General features: G+C 31.6%; 1 protein-coding gene across 1 annotated transcript; it reads left to right on the top strand.

The window, feature by feature from the left end:
• Positions 1-849: 849 nt before the first annotated feature.
• On the top strand, positions 850-19,264 carry CCT8 (Chaperonin containing TCP1 subunit 8). The gene is made up of 6 exons (XM_023159101.2): positions 850-1,028; positions 1,107-1,383; positions 14,886-15,311; positions 15,442-15,659; positions 15,775-15,993; positions 18,685-19,264. The coding sequence occupies exons 1-6, from the start codon at positions 969-971 to the stop codon at positions 19,117-19,119; spliced, it is 1,635 nt and encodes a 544-aa protein (XP_023014869.1). The 5' UTR covers positions 850-968; the 3' UTR covers positions 19,120-19,264.
• The last annotated feature ends 1,099 nt before the right edge of the window (positions 19,265-20,363 follow it).

Below are 20,363 nucleotides of genomic sequence, written 5' to 3'. Positions count from 1 at the left end.
AGTTCTCGTTTTCATCAGTTTTCTCATTGAGTTAATGAAATCAATGAACTATATGGGATGAAACAGGTTTATTTTGGTAATTATCTAGAAAGACATAAAAAAACAAAGAAATATAACGTAGACCAAGTGAAAACTCAGTAAATTATAAAACCAATAATATAAAATTTAATCCACTCATCCTCTTTTGCCGAAGTTTCATTTATTCGTGGACCATAGGACCCACGTTCCTTTTTTCTGTCATTTAAAAAATATTATAGATGAAAACACACATTCAGAATGAGAAACTGATGCCCCTTTTCACAACAAAGGGACTTCAACCCTTAAAGGACACAAAACTATACTTAACTCGTTTTTCAAATTCATTTTTTCATCGAATGTGGATAACAACAGACTGGAGTGAAGAATAGTGAAGTTACCGTTATGAAATTTTTGTATGTGATTTTCATCTTCCTCAGACGACTCAGCGGAACTTCAAAGAAACTCATATATGCGGCCTACTTCGATGTTCATTTTAATTATTATAAGATTCATTCATTGGAAAATGTATGATTACAGTGTATATTTTCCATTTCGAAAATAATTTATCTATTACACACTCTCGTCTTGCTGCAAAAGTCACCAACAATAATATATTTTCAGATAACCACTGTCCACTGTCAAAAATTCTGGTTAGTAGCGGTCAAGAAGTGGTTATTTTTGGAACATATATTTAGGTTATGTTGCGAATAATGATCACAGAACTATAATAATGATTCCAGTATGCCTCCATTTTCTATGAATGTGTTTCGCGCTTTTTGATTGGGTTTTGGGGACTTTTTACATCAACCTCGCGCAACAGAACTTTTTTGTTTGGCAACACTGATACTGAACTGTGGGTTAAGGGTGTAGGTTAGAATTAGAAGGCTGAGTATTTCTGGAAAGAAATTTTTCTTTTGACAAAGTTAAAATTATATATTAAAATTTGAAATATGGCTCTTCACGTCCCTAAAGCTCCAGGATTCTCTCAGATGTTAAAAGAAGGTGCCAGGGTAAGTGATTAAGTCAAAAAATGGCCTTATTTGAAGCATGTGGTCAAGAAAGAAAATAACATTTTTTATTACCATTAGCACTATTCAGGCTTAGAAGAAGCGGTTATCAGAAACATAAAAGCTTGCAAAGAGTTTGCACAGTCAGTAAGATCCGCGTACGGTCCAAATGGCATGAATAAGATGGTTATCAATCACATCGAAAAACAATTTGTCACTAGTGATGCTGCTACCATCATAAGAGAGTTGGATGTAGAGCATCCAGCAGCCAAGTTGATGATAATGGGAAGCCAAATGCAAGATGCTGAAGTTGGGGATGGAACTAACTTCGTAATTATCCTTGCCGGAGCACTCTTAGGTAAGATACAAATGAGCTGCCTTCATATCAAATCCTGGATATTACACTTCAAAAATTATGATTCAGAAATTCGATACAACTTTAGGAGAGCTTGAATAACAGTTTTGACCTTCCAGTAATTGCGTACGTCTGTCAGTACAAGTTGGCACTTTATAATGTTATAGAAACTTGAAGAGGTGTTTTGCTGACTCAGAATGCACCATAATTGCAGGCTCATTTCAGGTCCTATTCCTCCTTGTCACTGATTTTCCATCTATTGAATAAATTGATGGATGTAGCCGTTAATATGTGGTAGGAGATCATCATGAAAAATGAGAAATAAAACTTTCTGTTTTTCAACCACTTTTATTTGAAACTAATGCTACTGCAGTTTCGTTTTATAAAGACATTTTCATTCCATCTGATGCTTTTTTCAAATCTGCGAGGTCTGCTAACTTTACCCTTAACCTGTCAAAACCAAATCGAAACATTACCTTACCCTACCTACTGAAGTGAAAAAAAGTTTCTGGAAACAGTCTTCGGATGTGGGAGAAATCAAAATGTATTGAGAATTTTAGGCTCCTATTTCCAGCTATTGCTGAATTTTCATGTTGTTTTGAAACAAAAGTAATTGAATTATGCTAGCTTTATCATCAAGCTTGCAGAACCAAATCAAAATCCTTTACTTTTTGGGAATTTAGAATTTGCAGTAATTTTAGGCTCTCACTAAACAATTATTTGTTCTTCAGTTGAAATGAATATTTGGGTGATCACCTCAGACGTTTAATGTAAAGGCGAAACTAATTTTCTGAAAAAGTATAGTATTAATCTGAATATACTAAGGATTATAGACTCATTTTAGGCTCCATTTCCTACCTATTTAAGATTTGCTATTTGTTGTTTTTTCAAACCATGGCTCTACTATTTTGACCTTCAAGCTGGCAGAACCAAATCGAAATCCTTCACTTTATGGAAATTTTGAACTTTCAATGATTTTAGGTTTTTTGCCTTAAATACTCATTTGAAATGTATTTGATGTTGGTTATAACTGGCAAGAAAAAAAAAAGTTTGAAGTTTATATTAGAATAGGTGATGAGTGATAATAAGAAGTGAAAGATATTGAACGAAAGTCATTTTTTGTGGAAGAAATCAGAGTTTTTCATCGACTTTCTTTGGGTATTTTCACCTACCACAATCTGAAAAATTCGTTCAATATCTTCCACTTCTTATTATCATTTATCACTTATTCTAACGAAAGCTTCAAACTCTCTTTTTCTTTCCAGTAATAAACGACATATTAAAAACATTTTAAATAAGTATTCACGGCAAAAAACCCATTTGGCTAAATAAATACAATTTTATACTTAATATTCGTTATCTATTAAGGGAAAAATACCCCTGTCAAGCTATCTCAACCACCTTGTATTTTTACATTTATTTTCAGGTCATAATTTTTGGTTCATTTTGTATTCAATTTCACCAAAAATATCATGTGTTCTGCTAGCTTAATGTTGAGCTATCTTAATGTCAGCCAACCTAGCTAGCCAACCTCAGAAAAACACTCATGTTCAACCAGACCAAGCTAGCAAAACCAAAATATCAAATTGAAATCTTTCACTTTTTAAAAAATTTTGAACTTATAAAAATTCTGAGCTTCATTATCCTACAGCACAGATTAATAGCATACTTGTAGAACATTTTCAAACAATTAGTTTTGTTTATAGCATGTGCATCTGAGGTAATCTCATGAATATTCGTTTCAAAGAGCAAAAAATTGTTTTATTCCGAATTCCCAAAAAGTAAAGGATTTTGTTTTGGTCCTACCAGCTTAATGATAAAGCTAGCTAGCATAAGTCAATGACTTTTATTTGAAAACAACATGAAAATTAGGCAAATGCGGGATATAGAAGCCTAAAATTCTCAATACATTTTGATTTCTCCCACATCTCAAGAATGTTTCCAGAAACTTTTTTCCACTTCAATAGGTAAAGAAAGGTATGATTTTGATTATTTTAGTGATTATTTCAAAATAGTGATATTTTCAACACAAACTCCTTTTCGAGCCCTGAAGAAAAATTTAATAAAAATCGAAATGTTGGCAAAAAAAACAATTGTTTTTTAAGAAAAATTGATCCTGATACCCATCTAACCCTTCTTGAAAAAAAATTTGATCAGTAAAATGGTTAATTGGTCGTTTTTAACATTGTCAATTGAGTATGTTGAAAATGCTTCAGACTTGATTATAGGACATGATATAGAAAAATCTATAAATGTATTACTTATGATGCACTGTTTGGAACCTTTGGTGTAGTAATGAATATTATTGGAGTTCTTTCCTAACCCAAATCGTTATTTTTAACACCTCGACACGTGTTTCGATCACCAAGTGATCATCTTCAAGAGGAAGATTAAACTGGAAACTTTCCTAAGCTAACGCTATTTATGCTATGCAGGTATACTATACAGGTATATCACCCATACAGGTATACCACCGTAAATTAATTTTACAATTTGCCTTATCTATTATTTTACAATATGTCCTTATGTAGTGTTTAAATGTTATAGTTATATATAAAACAATTTTCAGCTATATAAAAATTTATTTCACGATATTCCTATCTAAATTTATTTATACAATGTGTCCTTATGTAGTAATCAGTAAATCCAATAATATTATTTTAACAAGCTATATAGTATGCTATTAGGTATTGTTAACAAGCTATATAGTTTTTTATCGACCTTTTTTTGGGTATTTGTTACCTTCCACAATCTGAAAAATATAAAAATTATATATAGTATGCTATTTGGTATTGGTCCGTCATCGTTATTCATAATATTATTATGTTTACTTATTTCTACACTCTCATAGGCATCTAGTTGCCTATTAGCAACTAGATGCCTAACTTATCTTACTAATCTTAATGAACTGAAGTCTATGGAATGGTTTTGTTGCAAAATATGATGGGCGACTGCTGATTTTTCAGGTCTTCCATATTTTAAGTGTGCTATGTGTTCCTTGTGTCTTACTTTGATAGATCTTTTTGTCTGTCCATAATATTTTGTATCGCAGTCCCTTACATTCAATTTCGTAAATTCCAGACTTTTCCGAATTCTCGACTTTGTCTTTTGGACTTCCCAAAAGGCTCTGTAGTGTATGACTTGTTTCAAAAACCTACTTCATACCTAGTTCCTTGAAAATATTTCCAAACACTTTTCCGGATTCTCGACTTGGTGTTTTGGACTTCCCAAAAATCTCTGTAGTGTATGACTTGTTTTAAAAACCACCTTCATACCAAGTTGCTTGAAAATCTTTCCAAAGTTCTTCGTATATTGGTGGTATGGAACTGAGATGTATTTATCTTGGTTTTTGTCCTTTCTGAAAGTTGAGATTTCGTTCATTCTTAACCTAAACTTCTTCCTTATTATGTCATCTACAATACCCCTCGAGAAACCGTTAGTGGCTGCTATTTCTTGTATTGTACGTTTTTCTTTTTTGAACCTATCATGTGTTAGAGGGAAAGTCAAAAGATGATGCACTAAAAAATTCAACCCAGCACGTTTGTGCTGTCCACAGTGATGTGAACTGTCAGGAATATACCTGTACTTGCTTGTTTCTTTTCTAAATATATCGTATTCTTTTATTTATTTATTTACGACAATGCCTATTTTTTACAAGATAATTAACAAGTTCCCACATATGTATTTAACAGTAATATAAGCTAGGTTTAAGGAAAAAATATATAAAATATAATAAAAAAAAACGTAAAAATAATGAATTACAATCTTTTCACAGTCTTTTTAAATGCTTCCAAAGAATAATTAAAAAATCCTAAATTTACATTGTATGTATTTGTAAGTCTCAAAATTCTACCTACAGATTCATTCCGGCCATAGTTGGTGTGACAAAAGGGTACTTTGAAGATATCCGAATTTCTTGTTCTCCTTGGATTCACATTTAAAGTTATAAATCTGTTTTTCCGTTAACTAGCAGTCGCACCCCTACTAACGACAACCCTCAGAAGTCGAAACTTGTGCGAGCTAAGGGTTAACGAGGTCTTACGTTTTACGTAAGACACGGGTTGGACGGTAGCAAGTGAAGATCGATCGTTCAGACTAGGGCTTGAACCACCAACACGGCAGTCAATTCGAGTGAGTGAACAAAGCACACACGCCAAACCGCTTGGCTACCGACCGACAAGTTCCGGGAAATTGATGCTACCATTGATTATTTTATGAATTAGTGTAAGGTCTGCTTTTAATCTTCTATGAGCCAGAGTATTCAAGTTAAGAATGTCCAATATAATTTTAGTCATATTCATCAATATGATATCCCAGTTTATATGCAGAGTACCTTAAAAACTTATTTTGAACACTTTCAAGTATATCAATATCCACATGATATGAAGTGCACCAAATTGTGGAATTGTATTCGATTATTGATCTAACAATTGAACAATATAAGATTTTTATTGAATTGAGAGATAATTCATTTGCAGATCTGAGAATGAGACCTAACATTTTTAACACTTTAGAAGTAATATTTGCAATATGGGGTTTAAATGACATTTTTGGGTCGAGAGTGATTCCTAAATCTCTGATTGTGTTTGTTGTTTTCAGTTCTGATTGATTGATTTTATATGGCCAGTTAATGGGATTTTTGTTTCGGAAAAAAGTAAATTTTTGACATTTGTCTATATTTAATTGCAGTAGATTTATATCACACCAGCCAACAAAGTTAGATAAATCGTACTGTAATAATTTTGTATCAGTTGAGTCATGAATAACTTTAAACATCTTCAGGTCATCAGCAAACAAAAGAAATTCACTATAAAGAATAACATCTTTCAAGTCATTGACAAATAAGTTGAAAAGCAATGGCCCTAAATGAGAACCCTGTGGTACACCCGATGAAACTGTGATTGAGGAAGATACTGAGTTACTAAATTTTACAAATTGTACTCTGCAGGCTAGATAATTTTCAATCCATTTCAGAATGTTTTCTTGAATACCCAAAGCGTTTAGTTTATGCAACAACAAATTGTGGTTTACTCGGTCAAATGCCTTTGAAAAATTTGTGTAAATAGAATCCACCTGGTGTCTATTTTCGAAGGCGTTTATTGTACAGTGTTGATAAATTAGCAGATTTGTGCTGGTAGATCTACCACTACGGAATCCATGTTGTTGATTAATGATTATGTGTCTACAATCCCATGTTAGCTTTTTGTAATTAGGCTGTCTAACAATTTGGGTAATTCTGATTGATTACAGACTGCTCGATAATTTTTTATATCATTATGTGATCCACTTTTATAAATAGGTTTCAAAAAACTGTTTTTCCAATAATCTGGAAAGATCGACGATTTCAAGGAAATATTGAATATCATATGAATTGGTTTGACCAGGGTAAAAATACATTTTTTTATTAGGAATAGCGGAATTCCATCAGGACCTGTAGACAATTTCCCAGGTAATGACATGACTAGATCGATTATTTCTTTAATATCAACGCTATAACTATATATATCAACCGTCTTACTAAATTTATATTCTGGAATTTGCTTAACTGTTTCATCACTGTAGACTGATGAGAAATATTCTGCAAAAAGATTTACAATATCATCAATATTTTCACTGACAGAGTCATCATGATACATTTTAGATGGTAAGGAGTGTGATATTTTATTTATGTATGCTTGATGGCAAGTGTTTCTCAAAGCTTTGCACTTACCTCTCAAATAACAAAATTCTTCATATTTATAAAAATTCCCATTTTTGTATTCTCTGTGAACCGATTTCTTCTTGAAAACTAATTTTTTCAGACCAGAATTGAACCATATTGGGAAAGTAGAAGCTTTATATTTTTTTTGTGGAACATAGTACTCCAGAACTGTATAGAGAATATTGTAAAAATTTGTAACTACAATATTTAAATCCTCATCCTTCAGTATTTCGGTATCCCAATTGATACTTGCCAAGAAATCATTCATGCCCATATAAACTCCATTTACAATGTAATAAAAGTATTCATCATATTTAAGATATTCCTTTGTATCATTTTTTAAATAAAAACATACCGAAGAATGATGTAATGTATTTTGAAAAATTGTGTCCGATGGATTTTGAACAGACATATTTATGAATGATGAAAAAATTAAATCTAAGTAAACATTTCTTGAATTTGGAATATTATTGATTTGATATAAATTATGGAAACTAAATGAATGTAATAAAGCTAGTGCAGGTGAGTTTTCTGGACAATCAACATTCAGACCAAGCTCTCCATTAAACCAAAATGCGTCGGGTATATTATAGTCACCACAAAGGATAATCTTGCTAGTACAGTATTTTTCTAAAATATAATCAACGGTAGCAGTATGTTCCATATAAGTATTCACTATAGAAGAAGGAGGAATATATACATCACCAATAATGATTGTTGAAGCACCTATTAATAATTTAACATACAGATGTTCTATATTGTCAGGAGATATGTCGATTAACTCAGTTATTAAAGATCCTCTAATGGCAATTAGTATTCCTTCTCCTCTTTTTTTATCGCTATTTGTTTGGTCTCTATCTAATCTATATATGTTAAAACCTTTTAAACCCAGTTCACTATCGGAAAAGTCTCTATTAAGCTATGTTTCTACTAAAATTATAATATCATAGTTTGAACACATAACACTTTGTTGAAATTCTAATATTTTTGTTCTCATACCGCCGACATTTTGAAAATACACAGAAAACTGATTGGGTTTTACTTTTTTGCAGCCGCTTCAGTGATTTGAGGTACTCCATTCACATATCTTATTGTAACATTTTCTCCCCTCTGCTTTCTATCATCGACTTCTTTCTTCATATTTTGCCAGTTTTTTACTTGTAGTGGAGTTAGATCAGCATTAATGATTTTTTTTTCTTGAGTGCATCTCTTTTTTCTTTTGATTTAATTAACTTGTTCGCATCTTTTACACTGGTAAAAATAACTTTCAACGCACGGTTACCACTTTTATTCTTCTGTCCAACTCTGAATATCTGTTTAATATGTAAATCATCATGAGTTACTTCTTTAACTATTTCCTTAACAGTATTAAAGTCTGAGTTGTAAGAATTACCTCTTGCTAGATTGAACATCATAACATTGTTCATTCTTTTTTGTCTCTCGTATATTTCATTTATGACTGTTTCTTCGGAAAAATATGTACATGTTTCTTTTTGAATTTTTGATTTTAGTTCTTCAACCTCAGAAAACAACTCATCAATCTTCTTGATTAAATTGGGTACTAATCTTACCCCTGTGAGACAATCATCACAATAAAACTTCAACAGTCGTGTCCCAACGACACCGTTGGGTTGGAAACTCGTAACTTCCGTTTCAGTTGAGGGGTAAGTATGTTGTCGCATTTCTTGAGGACGTCTTTTACTTCGACTTCGAGAAAAAGTCAGGAATCAAATCTCCAAGAACATGATAACGCATAAACGGAAGCATTCAAAAAACAACGATAAAAACCAAAAGAAAATTATCAAACGATTGAAAGACAAGGACGTTTTTTATTTGAAAGCCAACAAAGGTAACAAAGTAGTAATTCTGGATAAATCGGACTACTACGAAAGGGTCAATACTCTCATTACTAATGGACCGTATGCGAAATTGTCCAGGACGTTACCAAAGATGATTGCCGAAGTAAAAGACGTCCTTAAGAATTGCGACAACATACTTACCCCTCAACTGAAACGGAAGTTACAAGTTTCCAACCCAACGGTGTCGAAACTATATTGCCTCCCAAAAATCCACAAACCTGGAAAATCAATGCGCCCCATCGTGACAGGAAGGAAGGAATTTGAAACCTTGTCTATTGCGGAATCAGGTTTCAGTATAAAAAAACTCTTTAGAGTTCATACAACATACAAAAAGCATTGTTCTGCATGAAGGTGAGACTTTGGTTTTTTTTTGATGTTAGTTCCTTATTTCTTAGCATCCCAATTCCACAGACCTTGCAATACCTTAGGGAATTACTAGAGAAAAATAATTTCAATAATAACGAAATCGATGAATTCGTTTCTCTTACTAATTTGTGTATGAAACAAAATCGGTTCCAGGAAGAAGGTTGCTTTTATGAACAACAGGAAGGAACGGCCATGGGAAACCTCTTGTCCCCCTACCTGGCAGACCTGTTCACGAGCAGATTCGAAATGGAAACCAAAGAAAAGTCGAAGTATTTTCCTAGGATTTGGCTGATATTTTCGCGATATTCGATACCAAAAAATCGAATAATAACGACTTTGTTTCCATTTTAAATAATAGATGTCCATCAATAAAATTCACGTATGAGTTAGAAAATAAGGAACTTCCATTTCTTGACGTTTTGGTAATGAGGAGCCAATATGGAGGGTTAGAATACGATATATTTAGAAAAGAAACAAGCACGTACAGGTATATTCCTGACAGTTCACATCACTGTGGACAGCACAAACTTGCTGGGTTGAATTTTTTAATGCATCGTTTTTGACTTTCCCTCTAACACAAGATAGGTTCAAAAAAGAAAAACGTACAATACAAGAAATAGCAGTCACTAACGGTTTCTCGAGGGGTATTGTAGATGACATGATAAGAGAAGAAGTTTAGGTTGACAGTGTCGGGCCCTTCACGAACAGTTTCTGAGGGGTGCAAGGGTCAGGCGGGAGGAAAGGAAAAGGTGGAGCTTGCAAGTAGCCGAGAAATGCGCATAAACACAATATCGGTACAGAATCAACTCGACAGTGATGGTACGTAAAATACGTTGTAATCGTGTGTTTCTAAATCGGGCGATAACCACAAAACTCGTCCATCATTCTGGAGCTTTTGTTTGAAAATGTTTTTTTATAATTTTCATTTTTAACTTTTTAGTTCTCTTGTTATTGACAGCTACAAATAACATTTTTTTCCGCTTATTTCGCCTCCTTCGTCATTTTTTTCCAAAGAAATCATAATCGCCTACTTTGAAAACCCCCAGATTCCAATTTTGAATAAATTGGAATCCCAATTTTGACATGTGAATCATAATTTCCGACCCCAAAAACCACTAGATACCAAATTTGATTCGAATCGGACTATAATCACAAAACTCGTTCGCCATATAAAGCCTCCATTTTGTTTTTTTTCGTTAACAAAAATTTCATAATGCATTGGCACCGGGATTATGTACACCTGCAAAATTTCAAATCAATCGGATGATTAGAACTGGGTCAAATTCAACTTGCAACATTTCTTACATTGTTGGTTAGTTTGTTACCTGCAAGTGAACCTAATCCTACAAGCGTGTAAATAAAAGCTTGCCTAAATATACGTTTTGCGCTCTAACTCTTAATTATATTTTTGACCACTTCCTGTGAAATATCCAGTACTAAATATTTATTCCCAATAATTTCCGAATATTCCATTTACATTTTATTGAAGAAATATTAAAATATGTATTCGCGCGCCGCTGTTCTAGGGGCGTGACTACTACCGAGTATTCTATCGCGCCTGAATTCAGTCAACTAGCGGTGATCTGATGTGAATGATTTGCCTAACTAGTGGCGTTTGTATAAATTTAATTTTGCAAAATATGATCTTATTGTAAGCTACATAGGCATTGTAAGGTTCGGACGAAGACATATTTGAATTTTTAGTAAACATTATCCTGTGCAGAAGTTCAATAAAACTCTTTCAAACAAGACATTTCACACAAATTATATTTGGAAAAGTATTTTATTTTCTCAAAAAATATCTTCGTCCAAACCTTCCATGCCCTTTTCTGAATATAATGAAATGAGCAGAAATCCTTTAAACATATCTGTGATTACACATTTTGATAAAGCGTACGTGTCTGTAGGCATACCCGGCAAAACCGGGCCTCTCACTCTTAAGAATGAACGAAGTCTCGACTTTCAGAAAGAACAAAAACCAAGATAAATACATCTCAGTTCCATACCACCAATATACGAAGAACTTTGGAAAGATTTTCAAGGAACTAGGTATGAAGGTGGTTTTTAAAACAAGTCATACATTACAGTCGAGAATTCGGAAAAGTCTGGAATTTACGAAATTGAATGTAAGGACTGCGATGCAAAATATTATGGACAGACAAAAAGATCTATTAAAGTAAGATACAAGGAACACATAGCACACTTAAAATATGGAAGACATGAAAAATCAGCAGTCGCCCATAATATTTTGCAATAAAACTATTCTAGATGCCTATGAGAGTGTAGAAATCAGTAAACATAATAATATTATGAATAATGATGACGGACCAATACCAAATAGCATACTATAATATAGCTTGTTAAAATAATATTATTGGATTTACTGGATTACTACATAAGGACACATTGTAAAAATAAATTTAGATAGGAATATTGTGAAATTAATTTTTATATAGCTGAAAATTGTTTTGTATATAACTATAACCGGTGTAAACTACTGGTGTAAAATTGTTAAAATTAACTTCAAATCTTCAATATGGTTGATCGGATGTTTATATCATTCACCTTCTAGTTCTCATGCCACTTTTTGAGAAGATTTCAAGGATGTTTGCGAGAAGCTTGTGTCATCTAACAATCGTTTTATTCTGGTAGGTGATTTTAATATAAACTTATTAGAAAAAAGTTTCTATACAAAAAAAATCAAGAATATTTTCACAACCTATCAAACATTAACTGAACCTACTAGAAAGACACTAGATACACAATCATTAATAGATTTGGTTTTGACTAATAACGATAATATAGTTTCAAATGTTCATTTAACGCCAAAAATTACTGACCACTCAATTATTTCTATCAATTTCCTCATTAGCCAATCCAACAAAGAATGCTCAATAAGAAAATACAGAAATCTTTGTGATAATAATTTGAGTATAATTAAGAATAAGCTCATTTCTTGTAATTGGTCTTTAAACTCTATAGGTAGATGTTAATTTACTTTATGAAGAATTTCTCGAAAAATGTTCAAATATTGTCAATAGTATTTCTCCCATACAAATAAGTAAGTTCAAAAACAATATTCATTGGTTTGACAATGAAGTTTTTATCAAAATTAAGAAACGGGATGAAGCCTATAAAATATTTGTGACTACGTTGGGAGATGAAAATTTGAAAATAATTAGATGGGAAAATTTTAAAAAATTGAGAAAAGATGTGGTTAACTCATTGAAAATAAAGAAAGTTCAGTATTATCATAACAAAATAGACAGATACAAGAATAATTCTCACTTGATGTGTAAAACCTTAAAAACCCTTGTTAATAGTAATGATCATACATTTCCTAACCTAATCCAATTTGAAGATGAAGGGGTAGTAAGTACTAAAAAAAGTGAACATGACATGGCCGAAACTTTCAACTTATACTTTGTAAAGAGCATCCAACATATAGTCCAAGGTATTGAGAATTCCGAACCATGGTTCAATTTGGATAATAATTTGTATTTGCCCTTCAGCACCTTCAGATTGATTACCTTAAGAGATTTGAATGATATAATTGGGTCATTAGATAATTTATGTAGTATCCATGAAATCTTGAATTCTAAAATGTTGAAGCAAGTATTTGAAACAGCTGGTCATCCAATTCTCAATTTAATCAATACATCGCTCCAGAATGGTCAATTGCCCGAATTATTAAAAATAAGTACCATTATACCCATACCTAAAGTTACAAACGCTATAAAAGCAAGTGAATTCAGACCTATTAATACCTTACCACGAATAGAGAAAGTTTTAGAAATAGTATATAAATCAATTATTAGAGTTTATTGACAAAAATCAAATCATGTTTAGCAATCAATCTAGTTTTCGAAAAAAACATTCTTGCGAAACAGCACTACAGTTATCATTAACTAAATTTACTAATGAAACAGATAAAGGTAAATATGTTGTAGCTGTCTTTTAGATTTCAAAAGGGCCTTTGAAACGATTGATTGAAGTATTTTGCTTCAGAAGCTAAGGAGATATGGGATTGAGGGGATGGTTTATGAATGGATAGGTAATTATCTATCAAATAGGAAACAGAGAGTACGTGTGAACGATTATTTCTCATCATATATAACAAATCACACAGGAGTGCCACAAGGTAGTGTGCTTGGTTCCCTATTATTCATTCTGTATCTGGATGATATTCAATTATTTACAGACTGTGAGTTCATCAACTTATTTGCAGATGGTACCTTATTGGCCTGTACTGGAGTAAATTTAGAAGAAACTGTTGGCAGAATGAATAAAGTTCTAGAGAAAGTAGAAAAATATCTGAAAACCAATAAAATGAAACTTAACGTTAAAAAAACAAAAGCAAGGATAATTACCACTAAGTTCAAATATAATCAAATAAATACAAACAACATAAATATAAAAATTGAAGATGAACGTATAGAAATAGTAACATCAGTGAAGTATTTGGGATTTCAACTTGATAATTGCTTATCATTTGACGACCACTTCAAATATATTGAAAAAAAGATTGCTAAAATATTATATTTTTTCTCGAAAATCGCCAATAACTTAACAACATATACAAAAATTATGGTATATAAATCAATAATCCAACCCCATTTTGACTACTGTGCATCTATTTTATTCTCTTTTAATTTGAACAAAGTGCAACAAATACAAAAACTACAAAATCGAGAAATGAGAATAATTTTAAAATGTAATAGATATACACCAATTTCTACCATGCTGTCTGTTCTACAATGGCTCTAAGTATCCAAAAGACTATTATATTGTTCCATGGTTTTCATTTATAAAATAAATAAAATGACCCCACCATACTTGCTATCATTAATAACTTTCAATAAGGACATTCATCACCATTCTAATAGGCACAACAGCCACATTCATATAAATAGAACAAATACAAGAAGTAATATGAGCAGTTTATTTTTTAAAGGTTTTGTCCAATTCAATGATTTACCTGATTCAATTGAATCTACTCTATCATTAAAGATTTTCAAGAGCGAACTGTTAAAATATATTCATGATGGAAATTGAAAAATTCCTTTTTGTTGAGTTAAAATTATGTACATATATAAAATTGTATTATTTATATAAATTTTGTTGATTATATTATATTTCAAGTTAGCTAACCTGTATATTAGGGAATCCTAATTCAATAAATAAATTCAAAAAAAAAAACATTTAAACACTACATAAGGACATATTGTAAAATAATAGATAAGGCAAATTGTAAAATCAATTTAGGGTGGTATACCTGTATGGTTTACCTGTATTATAATATACCTGCATAGCATAAATAGCGTTAGCTTAGGAAAGTTTCCAGTTTAATCTTCCTCTTGAAGATGATCATTTGGTGATCGAAACACGTGTCGAGGTGTTAAAAATAACGATTTGGTGTTGGGAAAGAACTCCAGTAATATTTATAAATATATTATCTATACGGTGTTTCCATATGAAGTGAGCAAGTTCCACCTTTCTCTGGATAACGATACAGATTTATAAGATTTGAATTACTATTTTGAAGCATTCTACTAATTCATTTGTATTTATTTCAACAGAGCATGCTGAAGAGCTGATTCGTTTGGGCATAACCCCAACAGAAATTGCTGAAGGCTATGAAAAAGCCCTTGACAAATGTTTGGAAATTCTTTCATCGTTGGTTTGTCTTCAAATTAAAGATTATCGTAATATTCAAGAGGTAGTTCAAGGAATCAAAACATCTATCCAGTCAAAGCAGTATGGTCATGAAGACTTTTTAGCGAATCTAGTTGCAAAAGCATGTGTTTCTGTCCTTCCAGAGCAGACTACGTTCAATGTTGATAATATTCGAATTTGCAAAGTTCTGGGATCCGGTTTGCTGAGCTCCCAAGTAGTTCAAGGCATGGTGTTCAAGAGGCAAGTCGAAGGAGAAATCACCAAAGCAGAAAAAGCAAAGATAGCTCTGTACAGTTGTGCTGTAGACATCATGCAGACCGAAACTAAAGGTGAGTAGCTCTAGTATCTGATTATATAGGATCATCCTCTAAGTGATGTTACTGTATTAATCTTGTTGAAAGTTAATACATTGATTTTTATCGCTGAATTAATGTTTTATGTTTATTTTTTATATTTCAGGAACTGTTCTCATCAAAACTGCTGATGAATTGATGAATTTCAGTAGAGGAGAAGAGAATCTATTGGAGTTACAAATTAAGGCAATAGCTGATACTGGAGCTAAAGTTATAGTGGCTGGAGCCAAATTCGGAGATATGGCTTTACACTATCTTCAAAAATATGATATAATGGCTGTCAGATTGAATTCCAAATTTGATTTGAGACGACTGAGTAAGACGGTGAGCATAAAATGACAATGAGCACATTCTGATTTTTGAGAAAAAATTCAGAAACATGTTATTGTTCAGTTCAACTTTCAGTTAAATTGATAATATATGTTATATACAATTGCAGGTAGGAGCTACAGTACTTCCTCGCTTAATTCCTCCCACTGCACAGGAATTGGGATACGCTGATGTGGTTTGCGTTGAAGAATTGGGTGATACTCCAATTGTTGCATTCAGGCTTGAAGGGCGTGAATCTAGGATATCTACAATTGTCGTTAGAGGAGCTACAGATAATTACATGGACGATATAGAGAGAGCAATAGACGATGGTGTGAATACATTCAAGGTAAGTAGAAAAATGATTTTTTTTGCTTTGCTCCTATACGGAATACTAACTTTATTTGATTCTCAATCGAGCAGTTTTTTATTGAATTGTAGTGTATTGATAAGTAATCTTGCAAATTTCAAAAACTCACAGTTGGCACTTGGATTGTGCACTTATATTTTTGAAATACAGTAAAATAAAAATTCACCAGTTTCTCACTAATAGCACTTGGAAGTTAATAAATATAATAAAGAGTTGATACAACAAACCTAATTATGAAAAAGAGCTTCGTTGATATGGTGAAAATTAAATATATCTTCATTTTGAACATTGTATTTCAATTACTGGTTATTCTAGTAATTCTCCAAAACTTTCATAGAAAAGATGTAAATCGATTGATCTCCTATCCAAATCTAGAGTATTCAATTTTTCATTTTATATACATATTCAATACAAAATAAATTCTTATTCATATCATAAACATATTTTTCTTAAGAAGTTAAAGTGTGTTTTTTTATTTTGTTATGCCATTTGATTAAAGGTATTAATTTCTGTTGGTTGTATCATAAACTGTATTACGAATTGGATAAATTTATTTCCCATAAAAGCTGTTGCAAATGAAAAAACATGAGTAAAAAAATTATCTGACGAATCAAAAAAATACATGATGAAGTATTTGAAACTTTGGTGATTTTTTCTACAGATACGCATACACGTACAAGCTTGATACATACATAATATATAATGTTGCATGGTAAGTTGGAGCTGAAAATAGTCGTAAAATATAAAAACAGTTCATATAGAGCAGTAGACATTATTCATAGTTCAGAAAGTCATTTATATTTTAAAATAATTATTACTAGCATGGGGTACGATAATTGTATCTAAAGAAAACACTTTTTTCACATACATGATCTGGGTGAACTTGGAAATTAATTTGAGTACATTGTAGTGGTAAGTTATTCTGTTGGAATATACTCTGATAGAATGTATTTTTTTGCTTCTTTGAGATTTTCGGTAAGCCAGTATCACTCCACCTTGCCTCATTTTCCATGGGTAGCTGTTATACGAAAAATATCTAGATTACAAGTTCCCTGTTCTCTACTAGGCATATTATACTGCTACATTTATTTTGTTTTATTTTGATTTGATATATAACCATATGAATCGATGTTTGCAAACATTTGTAATAATAATTAAAGTTTGTGCACCGCTTTTAAATAGAGCCTGAAATGGTAAAAGAAAAGTTTATAAGATTTATTCAATTGTCTATAATAACTATTATACACTCAAAAGGAAATTTAGTGAAAACATTTTTTCAATACAAATTTGTTGTTGGTTATTTATGTTTGGGTAATTTTCTTGGTGGTACAAAACAGTATAAAACGGGTGGTGGCGCTTTCATTATTTTTCTAATTTTTTTTTTATTCCACTGCCACCCCAATGAATAGCGGAACGATTCTGATCAAGAAACATTAACTCATTAAATCATGATGTCACAGAAAATGTTTGTTTCCTTTTGAAACCTAGTGATAATTTCATATTAAATTAGTTTTGAAATTGCCTGAGTAGCAATTGCACTGAAGACTCAGCTAAATGAAAAAAATGTTTTTGAAACCGAACAGACCATGCAAATAGAACTGAGTTTAGAACATAATATAATAATTTGAGCTTCTAAGGTTATCATATGTTGTATTAAATATCATGAACATTTTAAATGGATTTATAAGAGTCACAAATAAGAATGTTGTAATCAACCATAATGAGATGGTGATATTTTTTGTCAGAAATTCTATGTGGAAAGTTTTCTATTCATGAAGAATTATTTTATTTTATCAATAGTGAAAACTGATCTCTCCCACAGCATAAATGCTGTTAATTGAGAATCAAAAGTTCTCTAAACGTACTTAATAAAATATTTTTTTACTCACAGTCCGATACCTGTCTATCATCTATCTATCTATCTTTATTTTTCTTTCAAATTCAGACGAAGTTTTTCTTCACATCTAGAACTCAAGAGACATTGATCAACTTCAAATATTTTTTTTTGTGAAAGCATACAAGTGTTGTTTAATAACCAATTATCACCACAAATTTGGCCATGTATCAAGACGTGTATTTCATGTAGTTTCTATTCTAAAAACAATTATGTAATTGTCCAAATGTTTAGTAATTGTCCAAATGTTCTATTTGCTGTCACAGGGAGGAACGGTGAAATATATCTATCTGCATTTTTGAGATATGTTTGAAGTTAATGTATGCCTTCAAATTCTGGATACGAAGAAAATTTTTTTTTTTTTTTTTTGAGGAATCTCTAACGAGTACTTGTATGACCTCAATTCAATTATATTTTTAGAAGAGATTTGTTGAGAAAATCGCTTGTTGCGATACATGACAGATTTTTTATGATAATGGATACTAAAATTGATGAATAAAAAACAAATGTTCGTATTGAAACAATAGCTGATGGAATCCCATTGCAAATCATATGAAATTGTGACATTAAAGAAACAAATTAAATCTGACTTATCGTTTGGGTTTATCATGTATTATTTGTATTTTTTTTAAATATCTTACCTTTTTCATTAGAATTTTGAGATCTTTCCATGTGAATTATAATTGTACAAGAAGTAAATTATAACTTAAGTCTTGCATCTATATGTAGCACTGTGGAGGTGTAACAATTACTGTATAATTATTATTACTTTGTAGAGTATTTCTCGAGATGGACGATTTGTCCCAGGAGCAGGAGCCACTGAAACTGAACTGTCTATCCAATTAACGAACTATGCTGATACTCTACCTGGCCTGGAACAATATGCAGTTAGAAAATTCGCTACAGCACTGGAAACTTTCCCGAAAGCTCTGGCAGACAACAGCGGTCATAGATCTGCAGTTGTTTTAGAGAAAGTTTTGGAAGCCCATCAAAATGGACAGAAAACTGTAGGCATTGATATTGATAATGAAAATGCAACATGTGATGCATTGGAAAAAAATATTTTGGATCTGTACCTTGGCAAATATTGGGGCCTCAAATATGCTGTTTCTGCTGCTGCGACTATTTTAAGGGTGGATCAAATTATTATGGCAAAACAAGCTGGCGGTCCTAAACCAAGGAAGCCTCAGGGCAGTGATGATGAATCTTAATTTTCCAATCACTTTTTAACTTTTTTCTAACATTATCACCAGCACCATTTCTTCACTCTTATTGTTCGATTAATTAGTTTTCTATTTAACTTAATAAACCTGGTTTTATATATTAACAATAAAACCGAAGTTCAATATCTATAAACTTTTTTTTTTAGATGGCAGAAAGGTCGATATTTTATTCATCCTATTTCCAAAATGTTTACTCATATACAGTGTCTCCACTAAGTCCCTACCATATGGAGATTTTTTTTCATTAATAGGTATAATTGAAATTTGACTTCGCAGTTACTTTTGCTTGAAAAATGACACTTCAGTTGTCATATCTGTGAAATTAAATATCTTTTTAAGAAATTTTCAAAAAAATCATTAGGTCCCTAAAAATTTCTAAAACTGTCTCTGAAAACTTTTCAAAACAAGTGGAGCAAACCATGTATCAAACACAAAACTATATTTTTTAATATAAAAAATGAAATTGAGTGGAGTGGAAATTGATTATGAAATTTTGAGAATATAAGATCAAGCCACAAGTGTCAAATATTATGGAAGGTTACTGGATACAGTTTAAAATTATTTTAACTGAAACTAATCTTTTGCAATGAAGTGGAATGACTGTTCTACCTGCAGATTGTCGCCGGTTACAATGTTTTTTTATGATGACCCTAATAATGTGATGAAAACAGGTAGTGAAGGACTGACGTTGAAAATATTAATTTCTTTAGATTCACAGTCAAAATTGGTTATTACGATATGAAAGAAACCATTGGTATTCTGTCTCGAAAACCATTAGTTGCAATAACCGGTGATGTCAATGTACATACAAATTTTCTTCCGTAAGTCCATAGATGCTAATAATGAATAACAATATTTATTACACATAAACTATTACTCAAATCTTCGAAAAAACATACGACATACATGTACATGCATATTATCAGATAGTATTGATGAAATCTGTAATTTTAGTTTGTTTGAAACATTTCTGTCACATCATAATATTAATGTAATTATTGTTATTCAATAACTGTGTTACAGTTTGCCATTATAAGGAATATACTTCTTCGAAAATAAGCATTAAATGTAGTCATGTAATGCATTATGTCGAAACAACTAATGTCATATTGAACAGTGTTCTTTATAAGGAGTTCATTTAGCATTCAGTTATGGGTCCTATGATTTTGGTCACTATAAGCAAAAGTAAGTAAGTAATGTTGATGTTAACGGTTTCCATCTGTATTTATAGC

This window comes from Leptinotarsa decemlineata, unplaced genomic scaffold, assembly GCF_025532065.1.
Source record: "Leptinotarsa decemlineata unplaced genomic scaffold, Ldec_3_MD MMD2_tig00002159_RagTag_RagTag, whole genome shotgun sequence".
In the NCBI taxonomy this organism is placed as follows: Eukaryota; Metazoa; Arthropoda; class Insecta; order Coleoptera; family Chrysomelidae; genus Leptinotarsa; species Leptinotarsa decemlineata.
The sequence above is the reverse complement of the archived record's forward strand: the minus strand, read 5'-3'. Positions and strand labels throughout refer to the sequence as shown.